Source organism: Lissotriton vulgaris, chromosome 3_1 (genome assembly GCF_964263255.1).
Source record: "Lissotriton vulgaris chromosome 3_1, aLisVul1.2, whole genome shotgun sequence".
Lineage (NCBI taxonomy): Eukaryota > Metazoa > Chordata > Amphibia > Caudata > Salamandridae > Lissotriton > Lissotriton vulgaris.
Genome location: NC_141689.1, coordinates 1,340,583,894 through 1,340,601,086, shown reverse-complemented (window position 1 = coordinate 1,340,601,086; position 17,193 = coordinate 1,340,583,894). Strand labels below are relative to the sequence as shown.

The following is a 17,193-nucleotide window of genomic DNA, read 5'->3' as shown; positions in this document are numbered from 1 at the left end:
CAAGCGCCACCTTTGCACACTAACCCCAACTGAACATCTTGTGTGAAGCGCCCTATCCCGAGGTTTCACGTAGCTGCATATTTTGTGCTTCAGCTCGCTTAGCCATTGCCTACAAGTGTCCCTTGTCAGCACAGTTTATTTAGCAGAAGAAACGCTTTCATGTGTGCATCGCTCTGCCTGCTCCGAAGCAAACAAAGAATACAGAGTGCATCAGCCACCAAACATTTCACCTACACCTGCATCACATCATTCATTACAGCTCCCCAAGCAAGTCACCAGCTCCCTGTGACTAAGTGTTCATCCTCTAAATTCTGGAACATTTTCCTTACAAAGATAAGACACACGCAAGACCATCTGTGAATGATGACGGCAGTAAGGACCTGGCTGCTCCCTAATAGAGGACCTCTTCAGACACAGTCATTCACTCTCATATGAGCATACAGAAATAAGTCTCTCACCAATTTTTTTTTCGACTCCATGGAAAAGCACACCAACAACATTGCAACACAATTAGTGCACCCCTCTGTTATACAAATGTGAAAATAAAACCCTGCCTTCTACTGTAAAACATACATTCTACAAACCATGCTCACGATCGTAGGTTTATGGGCGTCTCTATCTCTGTCTTTTTCGCATCATTCTACTATTCAGTGTTGCTACATATATATAACGTCAGGACAGGAGCACCCTGCATATTACCAGAGATGACACCAATGTTTTTTCCACATAGGCTACTCTATTAACCCAAAATCTCCATGACAAGACCACCCAAAGCAAGAACCTGCCACCTATCTTTTGAGAATCACTTAGTGCGTGACTGCCATTAAAATGACAGGATTATGCCTGTGTAAAGTAGCAACAAGTAGGAGGTGATGTGTGTATGCTCTTAGAGCCAAGCCAGACAATACAGGCACTACGGCAGGCTGTGGTGGGAGGCGGTGGGGGTCTGCAGGCACCGCTGATCATAAGTAAATACAGGCGCTTGTGCAGGCTGTCGTGGGAGGCGGGAGGGGTCTGCAGGCACCGCTGATCATAAGTAAATACAGGTGCTTGGGAAGGCTGTGGTGGGAGGCGGGAGGGGTCTGCAGACACTGCTGATGTTAAATAAATACAGGCGCTTGGTCAGGCTGTGGTGGGAGGCGGGTGGGGGTCTGCAGGCACCGCAGATCAGAAGTAAATACAGGGGCTTGGCCAGGCTGTGGTGGGAGGCGGGAGGGGTCTGCAGGCACCGCCGATCATAAGTAAATACAGGCGCTTGGGCAGGCTGTGGTGGGGGGCGGGAGGGGTCTGCACGCACCGCCGATCTTAATTAAATACAGGCACTTGGCCCAGCTGTGGTGGGAGGCGGGAGGGGTCTGCAGGCATCACCGATCATAAGTAAATACAGGGGCTTGGCTTGGCTAGGCTGGGGTTGGAGGCGGGTGGGGTCTGCAGGCACCGCTGATCATAAGTAAATACAGGCACTTGGCCCAGCTGTGCTGGGAGGCGGGAGGAGTCTGCAGGCACCGCAGATCATAAGAAAATACAGGCGCTTGGCCCTGCTGTGGTGGGAGGCAGGTGGGGTCTGCAGGCACCGCCAATCATAAGTAAATACAGGGGCTTGGCCAGGCTGTGGTGAGAGGTGGGAGGGGGTCTGCTTTGGAGGGGGAATAAAAGACTTCTGTTTCTGGGCAGGGCGAACTGAGCATACTTAAAATTAAAAGTGAAGACTTGGCGCTTCTTTCCTTCCGTTGCTTCCCAGAGAAATGGATCCAAAAATGAAAATGAAACAATCCCGCGAGTGGTGCGTGTGCGCCACAGGAGCCGTGCTTTCAATTATCGCGCTCGTGTGTGAGCACGATAATTGAAACCACGTGACAGCCTATTGGTGTCTATTACGCGCACCATGCTCATAATAGACACCGATAGGCAGTGGGCAGAGCAACGCGCCCACCTTTGGCCAATTGCATGCAGTCTTTTATAAAAAGACGCACGCAAAGACCAATAGGGTAGCACAAAAGGAATCTCACGAGTGTGTGCGATTCCTAGGTCACTGCTGAAACCCCGTTTTTTGATTACTAAATGCCTCGCGCTGCACGAAGCACCTCTGCGCAGTGCAACGCTAGGCGCAAGACCTAAAAATCATGGGCTTATGTGGCTGTATTACGAGGCTTATTAACTGCTAAGATCAATGAAAAAGTTTTTCAAACCCGAACCTTGGTCTGTGAAATAGATTAAAATTCCAGGAAGCTGTTGCATGTTTAAGCAAGCTTGACATGGCGAAATTGCTATCACTCAAATTGGGGACAAGGCTGGCTGGGTTTGCTCTCAAGGCTCCGATATTCTATTGGTGTTTTCTGCATACTATGTTTGACTCTATCAGGAGAATTCAGAGAGCAGTCATAAAGTCATTCGGTATTTCCTCAGACCCTTAAACTGGAAACTGGGGATAATACTATGCTTAGTGAGGAGTTCTCCAAAAAAAGAGGTTATAGATATAATTTCCAACTTGTCGGCAAGAGAGCCCCTGGACCAGATTATATTCTGTCCGAAATCTACAGGATTATGGTATTTAGAATTACCCCATTCTTCTTGGAGGTGTTTAAGGAAATTCGGACTTCGGGCTGTACCCCTTCCTCCTGGAATGAAGTCACAATAATAATATTTTTGTAAAAAGATAAGGACCCTTCCGAATGTACCTCTTATTGGCCTATTTCACTCCTTAATACAGATTCAAAGATCTTTACAAAGGTGCTGGCTAATCTGATCAAAAAGTTTGTTTATTGGCTTACATCACCAGAAAAATATGGCTTCATTCATGGCAGAGGACACAACTGCGCTTTCAAACCTCATCACTACCCTGAATGACCGAGCTGAATCTCTGCAAGAACCTTTGAATATAATACTATTACATGCTCAGAAAGCATTTGACAAGGTTTCTTGGAAGTTTCTCTGGGAACTACTAGCACAATTCAATAATAGCCAAAATTGTATTAAATTGATTTGATCTATATATCGATAACCTAAGGCTCGTATTAATATTTACAGGAGCTTACTCCCTGCATTTCTGTTACTTGAGGTGCTCTTCAGGTCTGCCTGCTCTTTCATGCCCGCCCTCGATTACTTATATATGGAGCTTTATATTAAGCTCTTACGAAGGTAGATCTCCACTAATCCGAATTTAGCATTGGCTTCTCCTTTGGCTGTATATGCACATGATATTTTTTTCCACATAGCAATGACCCAACAATTAGCATAATTGAACAAACTGCTTTAGAATTTGGCAAAATCTCTGGTTCTAAATTAATGCCCACAACTTTTTTTTTTTGATCAAATGTATTTTTATTGAGTTCCACAAAGCAATGTTATACATACAATATATGAAGAGACAAAAAGCGATGTCATGGCGCCCGTCCCCGACCCAGCAGCGCACCCCTCTGAGTGTCCATGAGGTGAAGCAAGTCCGGGCGCCCGAGTATGCTAGCTTGGCGGAGGGGCACGCCCCCCTGCGGCCATCCGAACTCTTTTCCACCAACTCCCAAACAGGCCCTCCCTCCCACCCCACCCCAACTGTATCCCACCCCGTCAACTACCCCCCCGGCCCCCCCACACCCTCCCCCCTCCCGCCCGGTGTGTTCCTAGTAGCGCCTATGTTGGTTGTACTGTGTAGAGGCTAGACTTTGTGTTCCGCTCTGGTCTTTTCATCTCTAAACCCCTCCGCCAATTTCAGGACCCGAAGATACCTCGGGCATGTGAGCTCCGTAAATTCCTGGGAAAGTAGAGAGATGAGTGGACGCCAGGTTGCCCTGAAGGTTTCGGAGGATTGGGTAAGCGAGGCCTGTATCCTTTCCATCCCCATGATGTACCATAACCGGTGTAACCACCCCGTGTGTGTGGGCTGCCTAGTGGACCCCCAGAGTGACAAGATGTGCTGCGTCGCTGCCCCCATTGCCAGTCCCATCTGCTTTCCCCTCATAGATTTGAGGGGGAACGTCAGGTCGTTCGGCCGCCCGAGAACAGCATAAGCTGGGAATCGTGGAATGTCGGTGTCAAAGTGAGTGTCTATGTCCTTGAGTACCGCTGTCCAATATTCCTGTACCTCGGCGCAGTCCCACAGGATGTGTAGCATGGTCCCCGTGTGCCCGCACCCTCTCCAACATTTAGGGTCTTTGCTCGGATTCCCCTGGTGTAGACGCTCAGGGGTCAAGTGCCAGTAGTAGGCAATCTTGACCGCCGCCTCCCTGCTAGCGGTATTCCTGGCCGTATGATGAGCACGGTGGTATACGTCTCGCCATTCTTTAGCTGAAAGAGCGCGCCCCAGTTCCCTCTCCCAGCGCCTCTGCCCAGCAGATTTCTCCGAAGGGGGGGGAGGGGACAGCATCTGATATAATTCCGTGATGGACCTTGTGTCCGATGTCTTGGTCACTATCCAACGCTCATAGGGGGTGAGGGGGCGTCCAACCAAAGGCGCCACATCGGCGTGCGTCAGCCAGTGCCTAAGCTGGAAGTACTGGTAGCGGAGTGGCTTATCCAGTGAATAGTGTGCGGTCACGGCGTCCCATGTCATGAAGCCCTCCGTATCGAAGAGGTGGCCCGCTGAGCGACACTCGGATTGTCGCCACTGTGGGAATGAGCTCGTGGGGCTGCCAGGGGGGAACGCCGGGTTGTCCAGCAGAGGCGTCATGGGGGAGGGAAAGGTCGTCAGGCCCCTTGGGACCGCGGTAGCATCCCACACTTGCAAAAGGGTCCTGGTGATAGGGGATCTTTTGAGGTACGGTGGTCTGTCTGGGCGCGCCAGGTAGGGAACCTTCCAGAGGGGCATGCCCGCCATGGCCCTGTCCTGGAACAACCAGTGCTTCTCCGAAGTCGGTCGGGACCACTCCAGTAGGAATCTAAGCTGAGCCGCTTGGAAGTAGCGCCTGAGGTCCGGAACCCCCAGCCCCCCCTCCGCTGTCGTCCTTGTGGCCAGGTCGCGTCGCAGTCTGGACCTTTTATTCGCCCATACGTAGTGATGTAGGGCATCCTGTAGTTTCTTCAGCATCCCCAATGGGGGAGTGACCGGGATGGTCTGGAATACATAAAGGATCTTGGGCAACAGGGACATTTTTATGGCCGCCACCCGGCCCAGCCACGAAAGCGGCTGTTGCCTCCACCTCGCAATGTCCCCCTGGACTCGCGACAGCAGCTTGGTATAGTTCAGGTCGACCGTTTGAACGGTGGACGGCGTCAGGTCTATCCCCAGGTACTGCACGGTGGTGCTGACCTCAAGCCCCCCTATGTGCAACGAAGCCCTGTTAGCTGGTCGGGTGTTGCTACCTAGCGGCAGGACGACGGACTTCTGGACATTCATTTTGAAGCCCGACACTGCCCCAAACGCGGTCATCTCCGATAGGAAGGCCGGCAGAGAGACCCGAGGGTTATCCACCGCCACCAGAATGTCGTCCGCGTAGAGGCTGATGGTTTGCTCCACTCCTCCAAACTTGATCCCGGCTATGGCGCGGTTGTCCCGAACCCGCTGGGCAAATGGCTCGATATAAAGGGCGAACAGGAGCGGCGAGAGTGGGCAGCCCTGCCGCGTGCCTCTCTGGATGTCGAACGGCTTAGAGCTGACCCCGTTGACTTTGATGGTCGCCTTCGGGGACGCGTAGCATCCCGCCACCCAGGAGCGGAATCGCGGACCCACTCCGAATTTGACCAGCGTCTGTTCCAGGAACCTCCAGTCCACCCTGTCGAACGCCTTCTCGGCGTCCACCGAGAGCAGTGCTGCGTCCGAGGCGTTGGCGTATGCTTTGTCTATGACATGCATAATGCGCTTTGTGTTATCCGCACATTGCCTGGAGGGGACGAAGCCCGCTTGGTCAGGGTCGATAACGCCCGGCAGGCACGGGCCCAGCCGGGAGGCCAGGATGCCTGTGAAGAGCTTAAGGTCCACGTTGAGGAGCGAAATCAGCCTATACGCCGCGCAGCGTGAGGGGTCTTTGCCCGGTTTTGGAAGGACCACGACTTCTGCCTCCAACATCTCCCTCGGGATGGAGCCCTGGCCCTCGAATGAGTTGAATAGCTTTGTAAGGACTGGCGCCAGGAGGGGGCAGAAGGTTTTATAAAAGCCCGCGGAGAAACCGTCTGGGCCCGGAGCCTTCAAGGGTTTAAGACGGGCAATGGCCGCTATGACCTCCTCCAGGCGGAAGGGAGCATCAAGCGCTGCGGAGTTCACATCGTTAAGGGCAGTGACCTCCATCGACTCCAGGTAGGTCTTCCCCTCCTCCTCACCCACAGTGTGATCGGCGGCATACAGCCGCTCATAGAAAGTCCGGAATGCCTCCGCTATGTGGTCATCCTCTCGGACCTCGCCCCCATCGTCCCCGCGAATCACAGGGATCTGCGAGCGGACGGTTTTGGCCTTGAGTTTGCTGGCCAGCAGGCGGCCCGTCTTGTCTCCCCCCACATAATACGTGTGGCGGAGGCGGAGTGCCGCATATTCCGCCCTGTCCAGGTCTAGACTCGCCAGTTGCGCCCTGACCGCTTTCAGCTTGCGCCAAATCCGGGGGGCTCCCGTCCGGCTGTGGACCCGCTCCAGATCTAGCACCTGCGTCTCCAGGTCCCGTCTCCGATCCTTTCGCTCCTTATTTTCCGCCGCGGCGATCGCCATGATTTCGCCCCTAATGACCGCCTTCAGCGCCCCCCACAGTGTCGCCTGGGTTACCTCTCCCGTGTCGTTCTGGTCTAGATAAGTGGTGATGCTCTGGGACAATTGCTGCACAACTCCCTTGCGTGCCAGTATATTTTCCCTGAGTCGCCACTTGCCCCTATGTGGAGGGGAACGTGGGACGGCCAGTTGGAGGGTCACCGCATCGTGATCTGAAAGTGCCGCCGGCGTAATGTCAATGTCCCGAACCATGGGAAGTATGTCGTCCGAGCCCAGGAAGTGGTCTAGTCTGGCATACGTGTGGTGCACATGAGAGTAGAAGGTGTAACCCGGGGCAGTATGATGTATGTCCCGCCAGATGTCAGTGAGCCCCCTGTCCCTTAACCACTGCTCCCCTGTCCCTGACAGCGCTCCGGAGTCCCCAAACCTCTTCCCAGACCTATCCTTCTCATTGTCCATGACCAGGTTCAAGTCCCCTCCCACTAGTACCAGTCGCAGATCTCCCGAGAGCGCTTCAGACAGCGCACCTTTCAAGAAAACCTCCTGTTTGGTGTTGGGTGCATAAATGGAGCCCAGCGTGAAGGAGGAGGTACCTACATGTATCGTGTGCGCTAGGAGTCTGCCCCTGATTTCGGCCACCTTATCCCCAACCCGCCCTTTGAAGTGCCTGGCCAAAAGTATAGCGACACCCGCTTTCTTTTCGCCAGTCGCGGAGTAGAATTGGTGGGGGAAGGCCCTAGCCTTCATGCGGTGCCAATCTTTCGCCAACAGGTGCGTTTCCTGTAACAGACATATTTCAGCCTCCGAGCGCTCAAGGAAGGAGATGACTGCCCTTCTTTTGATGGGATTATTGAGTCCCTTGACATTAAGTGAGAGGATACGTATGCTGTCAGCAGCCATGAGTACGCATGCATCCCTTCCGCCTTGCCCTAGACCTCCAACCAGCCCAACCCCTGGTACCAAACACCACTCGATAGTGAACACACCGAGCTCCCCCCCACCCAACCTCCCGAGCCCCAACTCCCCCCCCAACAGTCCCCTGCACCCCTCCCCCCCCAACTGGTGAACATTGTCCCAGGCCAATCATGAGACAGTCTAGGCCTGTGGTAAATGAGTCAATGAGTGGGTGTGTGGCAGTGGCGGCTCATGGCCCCCCGACCCCCCCCATCCAGGAGCCAAAACTTATCTGATGTCGACCTTCACCAAAATCCATTTAGGGGGCAGCGCCTGTGTCTTTGGAGACTTCCTGGATTGCTGCAGCTTGCTCCAAGGCCACCGTGTCCGGATCGGGCTTGAGAGGCTTCTTCTTCCGCTGCCTGTCCCGCCGCACTGCCTGCCATCCGTCCCTCGACCTCCCGGGGGAGCTCGTCCCGGCCCCAGAGGACCGCCGGTCCGCCATGTCGTCCTGTTGTGGGACCTCATAGGGGATGCCTAGCACCTCACATGTGTCTCGTAGGGAACGCAGCTGGTGGAGGGCGCCCTTCCACTTAAAGACCAGGCGAAACGGGTGTCCCCAGGAATACGGGACCCCCTCTTTGCGCAGGAAAGTAGTGGCAACCTTAAACGCCCTCCGCTTTTGTAGGGTGGACGCAGCCAAGTCCTGAAAAAGTTCCACATTGTGATCTTGGAAGCGGAGGGGTTGCTTGTGACGAGCCTCTCTCAGGATGCGCTCCTTCAAGGGATAGTCCGGCAGAAAGGCCAAAATGTCCGGTGGGGGGCCCTGGGTCCGGCGGGCCGGGCCCACACGGTGAGCTCTGTCGATCCGAACCGCGAAGTCCTCTCCTTCCCCCAGCACCATCCGGAAGAGTGCCTGCAGGTATCCCGCCATGTCTTCCCCCTCCGCCTTGGGCGGCACATTCCGGACTCGAATGTTATTGCGTCTGGAGCGATTCTCCAGATCCTCCGTGTGGGTCTGGAGATCCATCTGCTGATCATGAAGACGGGTGATCTCTTGCCGAAGGAGTTCTATTTCCTCACTACGGGCCTGGCCCGAGAGCTCGTTGGCCGCCACTCTCTCCCCCAGTTCGTCGACGTCTCGCCGGAGTTCCTTGTGCTCGCCGGTCATTTCCTGCCGGAAAGTTTGAATATCGTCTTTTAGGGAGGCGAAGAGGGATTCCATGAACGCCTTGGTCGCTGGCGCCTCGCCCTCTGGTAGATCTTTCCCCCCCGGTGGGGGGCCTCTGCGCCGGTTTGTCTGGGCTTTTATCGGGCTTGGGGGGTCCCTTGGCCAGCATCTCTGAGATGGTGCGGTTCCCTTTCCGGTTCGCCATGGCTATCCCAGCCGTGGGCCTCAGCCTGGTCAGGGCTCCGTGTGATTCGGCAGGGTGCTCCGATGTGCTTTGACCGTCGTCTGAAAAGGCCGGTATCGTGTCCCAGGGGCCTCTTCCCTAGGCCACAAGCCTCGACCCCACTGCTGTCTCCCGTTTGAGGTATAGGGCTGGCTCCCGCCCGGTGTCCCCGGGCTGCTGGCCACTCGCTCGGTACTCCCCTTCCCAGGGCCTTCCGCAACCTCAGGCCTTCCCAGATCCTAGTCGCGGTTCAGCCAGGTGTGCCTCCAGGTGGGGGGGGGGGGGGGGATCTCCCGCTGTGACCGCAATTGCGTCCTGGCCGCCTCCTGGGCGCCGCTCACCTTCTCCGTATGGGCGCCAAGCCCTTCTACTGCCCGGGGTCGATATGCCCCACCGGCCCGCTGTACAGCCGGGCCGTGCTTCCTTGACTGGGCCCACGCCGGGGCCCTGCGTTGTCCCGTAGGCCGATTGACCTGGCTCCACTCAGGCCGCTGGGCCGTGATCGGCTGCTGCCGGCCTGCTCCCCTCTGCCCCCCTAGACACCGCGGGGGTCCTCACCGGTGCACGGCCTGCACCAGTAGCGCCGTGCTAGGACCGACCCACCTCTCGGCAGCAGCGCCGCTTTCCCTCAATTGCGCCCTCCAGCCGCAGTCAGGCGTCTCCGGCTCCCGGCGCTCACCTCCACTAGGCCCACGCCGGGGCCTCGCGTAGAAGTCTGGGGCCGACGGACCCGGCGCCTCGATTCCTCTCCCCTGCCTGCGCCGGTCGCCGCTTGGTGACGCCGGGCGGTACCTCCGGGGCTCTGGAATCGCTGTCGGGATCCCCGACTCTCTCACACGCCGGCTCCAGGTGTCGCGTGGGGTCTCTCCGGGCCGCTCGGCCCCTGCGCTCGGGTCGCTGCCGCCCGCACTAGCCCCTCGCCGTCAGGCAGCTCCGTGCATCTGCGGTTTGCGGCAGCTTCGAGCCTCGCCGCCGGCTCCTCCGACGCCGCACTGCTTCCCGGTTCTTGCCCGCTGCTGCTGGCCGGCTCGGTGAGGGCGAAGGTCCGCAGGGTTCCCTGGCGGGGGATCAGGCCTGGGGAGCCTCTGCGAGACACGTCTTACCGAGCCGCCATCTTAGCCACGCCCCTGCCCACAACTTTTTATGGTAGGTGGCACCACTTGTTCTGATCTTCGAGTGATAACTAAAGCCAGGTATCTTGGTATCACTATTGCTCCCACAATCTCATATGAGTACAATTATATTTCACAACTACAACAGATCAAGACACAGTTGGTCGAGTGGATGTGTTTGCCCTTTTCTCTAATTGGCCAAATTAACTTAGTTAAGATGAATATCCTTCCAAAAATTCTTTATCTGTTCTACACACTACCGTTGTATATCCCTCACAAATATTTCAAACAATTAAATTCCACACTAACTCAATTTATTTGGAAAGGGGAGAAAGAATTTGGTGCTCTTAAATTCCTAAAATTACCTACATTCAGGGGTAGATCGCAGTTCCGGATTGGCTTCTTTGTTATTGGGCCAGTATCGCTAATCGGGTTTGATTACTTCACAACTCTCATTCCAATTACTGGCTCATTGCCATCGTCATCATGAAAAATCCCTGCATAAGTAGGAGTAAATTTAACAGGGAGAGATTTTTCAAGAAGGTCAGATTGAAGCCGAACAAGGCTTTTACCAAGATCTGGAAGAATGTTCGGAGGTTCTTGAGGATTCTTCTTCTTCTTCATGACCATACTCCACTATTGGATAACCCTGCACTACCGGAGTGCTTTATGACTCTGTATTTTGATACCTGGAGTCAGGCCGAAGTTAGGAATCTTGGGGATTTGTTTGATAAATGTGGGTTGAAATTGTTTACCGACTTTAAGGCAGAATTTTAATTTCTTCGAAATATTGACAAATTAGACCTCTTGGCTTCGTATTACAGCTCCCTTGGTTCAGTCAGAATTCACACAATTCATCTTTTATAATCGTCAAGCTAATATCTCTGAGATGTATAAATGCCTGGTGCAACACTGATCAAGTGACCTAGGAATATGGACTGATAAATGGTCTATAAGTGTAACTGAGCATGTTACAGACCAGGAGCTGGCTAGTAGCCTTGCTCGCTTTTGTAGGGTTATTTCACCAATTAGACTACAAGGCCAGGTCTATTGCTTCTTCTTTGTATTAGCCCCTCTAAACAAGTGGTACAATACACCTCATTACTGTGCACACTGTTCGAGAACAGCAGCTGACAATCTTCATATGTTTGTCACTTGTCATAAACTTGAAGAATTCTGGTCTTCTATTTTCTCGCAAATAGACTCTATACAATATACAGGGGCCTCATTTTCCCTTAAAATGGTTCTGCTAGGTATAGGAGTAACAGACGGGGCTTTCTATGCTTTAACCATTGCCAGGCTGATGATTGCAAGAGTTGGAAATCTGCTTCTTCCACTAATTATGAGGATTGGTGGAAGGAAATTATGGCAGTTTATGAATTAGAAATTCAAATGGCCAAACTCTGAGGTTCAATTGATGTATTGGGTTTCGATATAATGTATGATTTATGTAATGAATGTAATGACTTTCCGTGGCCAAGATTGATTGATTTTGTGTTTGTATGATGATTTTAATTTTATGAATTAACTTTCAAGGGGAAAAAAGGAGTTGCTGAAAGCATGAGGCTGCGATCATAACTTTTGAGGCTAGCAAGGATGTTGGTTAGGTCCGAAGTAGAACTATTGGAGTGGTAGAGCTTAAGGTCTAAAACAAATTCTAATTAAGAATCGTACTAGAGTTCAAACAGACATAGTTCTTGGTTTAGTATTTTGATACACATAGTTTGCTTAATGAAATCTCCTTATGACGGTACAATTCCGAGGGGGATTCTTTGTGGAAAATCAGGCTATGTATACCGATTGAATGCATCCAGCAAGTAGAAAGCCAATAACTAGTGAAGCTAGGAATTTGTCTGTTGGTTTCCACTGAAATCAATCGAAAATAGCTTTTTTTAAATGTGCTTGGCAGAATAGGACAGTTAAGTACTAAAATAGGCAAAGATAACAATATCCACCTTTACATGGGGTTCCAAAATGTTTAGTTATATAGTTACTGCAGAAGTATAAATAAAATGTAGGGAAAATTCCCACTCGTTCAAATAACATCGTAGTTACAGCAGATAGGTAAAGTATGTGAAGTTTAAATGGACAGGAGTAAGAAGGAAATCCAGACTAAAGTTCACAAGACCAAACCGTTAGTATGCTAATTACAATGGCTTTAGTTAAAAAGAAATAAATGAGAAGTAAGGCAATAAAGTGTGAAAGGCCCAGATATCTTGCTAATATGTCTTGAAATTAAATCCATCATTAGTGTCTGTACTTCAACCTTTTTCCATAAATTCATTTCCTGTACCAATACTTTCTACCAAAGTAGTTCGATCTTGCCTATTTCTTTAAGAAGTCGGTAATGTTTATGCCATAAATTAAGAAAAATATTGTGTGGCTCTGCTAGACTGGAAATGATCCTAACATGAAAGTAATTTGTTTATGTTGGGGATAAATGTATATGCCACACTCCAGCTGAATAATGCATATATAAACTTACAGCCTTTGTAGATTGTAAAAAGCCTTGAGGCATTTGTTTTGTTACACAATATCAATAGAACATTTTAAGATGTTGTACTGTTTAGTAATATTAGTATTTTGTTATTTATAAACCATTTCTATTCATGTCACTTTCCTTCTTAATATAATGTGCATTTGGAATTTTAAATTCTCTCAAAAGTGTTTATATACTTCTCGGGACATACAAAACAGATGCAGTGCTTTCCTGAGCAGCTCTTGTTTCATTTTGGTAATGATTTGCATATTTTCCCATCCAGACTAACAGGGATGCCAAAAGAAAAATATGATCCTCCAGATCCTCGCAGAATTTACACAATTATGTCAGCAGAGGAGGTGGCAGATGGTAAGAAATCGCACTGGGCAGAGTTAGAAATCTCTGGTGAGTACAGTTTAAAATATGTATTTTATCAGGAACAATTGTTTGGAAAATGGTTCTCCAGCATTGAAAAATCAAGGCTGAATGTAGCAATGTTTCTTATCTGTAGTAATAGGAGAAATATTCTGTTTCTCCTAGTGAAAACTTAGTTGGAATTGGAACTGCAAGTGTGTTTTTTGTTGTTGTGAAACCTCTACTTTTGAGGGGTGGTTTGGGATGTGGAAGGGATCGGTTGCAGGGTGGAAGGGGTAGGTGTGGGTTTGGGAGGGGTGGGTGTTGTATGGTTCAGGGCAAGGCCAAACAGAAGACTTTCACTGGAAAAATGGGAAGGTTTGGTCAGGAGGGGGTTGGGAGGTAGAGGGATGGGAAGTGTCTGTTGTGCATGTGTCTGTTATACAGAATTAATAAGGCTAAAGCAAGATGATCTAACTAAACAGGAGGCCAAGTGGGCTGAGCGAGTGGGAACTGCTCCTGGTGTACTCTTGAGGTCTTTAGCTGGATCAGTAGGTGCTCCGCTGGGCTTCAGGTACAGCATTATATAACTGTATTTTCGCTGAATCGCTCAGTGGGGCGGGTCATCTGGTGTAACCTGTCCCAGGTGGGAGGGGAGTGGATGCGGATCTGGTTCATATGTTCGCATCCTGCCCCGCCTGCAAGAGCTACTGAAAGGAATTTCTAGACCGGTCACTCTGGGTTAAAATAAAATTAACCTATGAATTAATTCTGTTTGGAGTAAGCCGTGTGACCCAAGAGGAGAACGCATTTCGGTTTCTTTTTGTCGCTATGGCTGTGTTGAGGATTAAAATTGCTTCTGCCTGGCTAGATCCCCTACCCCCCACTTTCAGCAATGGATGGCTCGCCTACTCTCTATATATACAATAGAGAGAGCAATGCATGATAGAAAGGGTAGGAAATCGAAGTTATTGGGACATTGCATTTGGGCTCCTCTAATAAAATGGAAAGGAAAGGATGATTAATTTGAGGAGAAATCTAATGTTGTTAACACCGCTCAAATGCTGTTTTTCTTTTCTTCCTTTTTTGTCTGTGTTTTTTTGTTCTCTTTTTGTTTCTTTTTTTGTCTTATGTTTGAAATATAACTCTGTTTTATGGATTAGATTGTAGATTGTTGATGACTAGCAAGATGATGAGCTTTTCTTAGGTTTATCTAAGCTGGCTGTTGCTTCACTTTGTCTGATTTACTTAAATGCTGATATGCTTACAGAAAACATATGAAAATCTTAAAGTTATTTAAAAAAATAAAATAAATAAAAAGTCGGCATGAAAGACCATATATCTTGTTTTCTTTATATTTACTTCCAAATTCCTCTTCTTGCAAAACAGGCTAAGTTCCTCTAAGACACGCTGCATCCCCATAGGTGATTTAGAGAGGAGCAGGGTGTCGTCCGCAAACATTAAGGCGGGAAATTTGCGGTTGGCTAGTTTTGGGGAGTCAATATCCTTGACGGCAAGAAGATCTTTATTCAGCCCGTTTAGGAAGAGTGAGAAAATGGTTGGTGCGAGCACACAGCCCTGTCTCACACCCTTTCCAAAGGGGAAGGGAGCTGTTAATTCCCCATTCTTGCCGAATCTTACCCTGGCAAAGGTTCCCTCATGGAGGCGTTTGAACTGCTGGCAAAGGTAGGGTGGGGCTCCCATGTCAAACAATAGACCTAACACAGCTGGTCACGGTCTACCATATCAAACGCAGATTTAAGGTCCACGAATGTAAGGTACAGACTATCACCCTCCAATTCTATGTGTTTCCAATAGATCAGTTGAAGTCTAAACAACTGATCTATGGTCAATGTTTTCGGTCTAAAGCCTACTTGTAGGGGAGTTAGAATATTAAGGTCTTCTATCCATTCCTGAAGTCTTCCTAATAACACTCAAGTGAAGATCTTCTGTGTTACGTCAATAAGGCTAATTGGCCTATAATTTGCTGGTTCTAAGGGGGAACCTTTTGTAATAAATAGGAATAATCTCAGCCCCTGCCCAAGTTGTGGGGTGTGGCATGCCATAAATGATAGCATTAAATAGAGTCTGCAGGTATGGAGCCCACACTGTAACACAACAAGTCAGGAAGGGTCCAAGGGGAAAATATATTTAGAGACCACAGAAACCAGTCTACATCCCCAGTTCACATGTAGCAAAAAAACAGAAGACTAGTAGTGGTCTACACTAAGCAACGAAGACTGAGCAAGGAGACAGAAGCAAAAGCCTATGTGTCAGAAAACTATGTGTGTAAATGAAAGGAAATGAATCCCATCAGCCCACCCATATGGCGGAGCCTCGTCATCTGAGATTGTAACAGGTCATGGTCTAGATAAGGAGACACATCGGATGCTATTGTGTGTATTTCTCCAATTCTCCAAGACCTCCAGTGATGGATCCGACCCGAATGTTGGAGCCCACACTACCTGTTCGTTTCTAAATAGGTACCCGGGGATCCTGTCCAGCCCATGAGCTTTATTTGGTAGTACTTTGGCCAGGGCCGCTAGTACCTCGGCCAAAGTACAAGGAGGTATGTCTCCGGGGAAGTCAAAGGTTTGGGTGCTAACCAATGTCCTTATCTCACTAGATCCATTGTGTAGGCTTGAATACAAAGCTTTAAAATGAGCACGCCAGACTTCCTTGCCAATATTTGGCTCGATAGCAGACCTGCCCTCAGTGTTTCCAGTTTTAACTAAATTCCAGAAGTCTCTTGTATCTTTATTGTCTAAGGCATTCTTAATGGCCTGCCATCTTTCAATTTCCCATTCAGATTTGGCAGCTAAAATAAATTTTTTTAAACACCTTTGTTTCCCTTATTCGTTTACTAGTCCCCCCCGCTTAAGGCTTAACAACAGGGCACTCTTTGCATCCCTCCATGTCCTGTTGTATCAGGGGCTTTTTTTCTTTACGTTGGTTACCCTTATTAGGCGTACTACTATAAAAAAAAGTCTGCCAGGGTTGCAATCAAGTCCTGGTGGATTTTACCTAGATCCTTTCCGGGTTCTGAGTTGTGGCACTATTTCCAGGGACGAGACTTGCCTTTTCTAAAAGAGGAATAATACAGTTATACATCGTGGACATTACTTCTGGGGATTGTACTATTGCACCCCAGTGGATTCTTCTCCCTCCTTCAACCACGATTAAATTGTGAGGTGGTGGATTATCCAAGCCTTGCCCTGCTTCTGATGAATGGCTATCTAAAGTCACGACCAATGGGTTATGGTCGCTTTTCTTCACAAGGGTGCACAAGAAAATGTGAAACCTTATGCCAAATTTCCACATTTATCAGGATGTAATCAATTATTGTTGCCTGACCATTTCTATCAAAAGTTAAAAGGCCCAGGATTATCATCAGGAAACCGACCATTGCATGCCCTCAACGAATAGGTAAGGGAGGTTAATTGCAATACTAGTGGAGTCAACCCCCTTATCGGGGCGGCATTGCACGCAGGGTTAGACCAAGTTGAGTCCTCATCACTTATGATGGTAAGCCATTGAGGGGTTCAAAATGGCAATTAAAATCCCCACCAATTAAAACATATGTTTTACCGGACAACGTAGAAAGGAGAACAGCCAGGCAATCTAACGTCGGTGACGTCTGCCCATACTTTACTGGGCGAGAGTAGACATTGATGATGGCCAACTTTGGAAGGTTTCTATGGTAAGGAGGATACATAGAATGTCGGGGAATGGGTTTCTACCCTCTTGACCATACAACCCAGATGGGTACCAACCCAACCCAGATACACAATCCCCCCCCCGAGGGTCTACCCCTTGGACCCTTCACCGCTGCTTCACAATATGCAGCAAAGCCTACTCTATATAGTGGTCTTAGTGCCCACGTTTCTTGGAATAGTCATATCTCATGAGAATCTATATAATCTCCCCAATCAGGGAGGTCCATTCTAGCCGTTAGACCCACTATATTCCACAACAGGATCCTACAAATATGTGGTATTTCTTCCATTGTAAACTCAGTCACCAGAGGATGCTCCCTCTGTTGTGGTACTAAAGGCAGGCTCACCTCCGATTCTCCTCTATGTACAACCTCTAGGGCCTCAAAATTATTATCAACTCTTGCTAATGTTTGGTGGATTAATGCCATCTCACTAATTATTAGATTATCAATCTAAGGTACAGCAGAAAATGTCCCCGTCTCTCCAACAGGGGAGCTAAATAAAACCTCACGAGCACTATCTTTAGTGATTTTATTAATCTCCTCATTCACCAACTCATTTCTTATCCGTGCCTGTTGGTTCATTACCTCAACTCCCACACCCAGGGACATTTACCCAG

General features: G+C 49.6%; 1 protein-coding gene across 2 annotated transcripts in view; it reads left to right on the top strand.

The window, feature by feature from the left end:
• The window catches only part of LOC147727850 (CCR4-NOT transcription complex subunit 6-like), a 1,257,974-nt gene that overhangs the window by 68,649 nt on the left and 1,172,132 nt on the right, over nt 1–17,193 (top strand). For both annotated transcript variants that reach the window (XR_015309348.1, XM_086961812.1), the window contains exon 2: nt 12,788–12,909. Coding sequence is in view for 1 of the 2 variants with exons in the window: in XM_086961812.1 (XP_086817938.1) it covers nt 12,798–12,909 (112 nt within the window). In the remaining variant the exon portion in view is untranslated. The remainder of the gene's footprint in view (nt 1–12,787; nt 12,910–17,193) is intronic.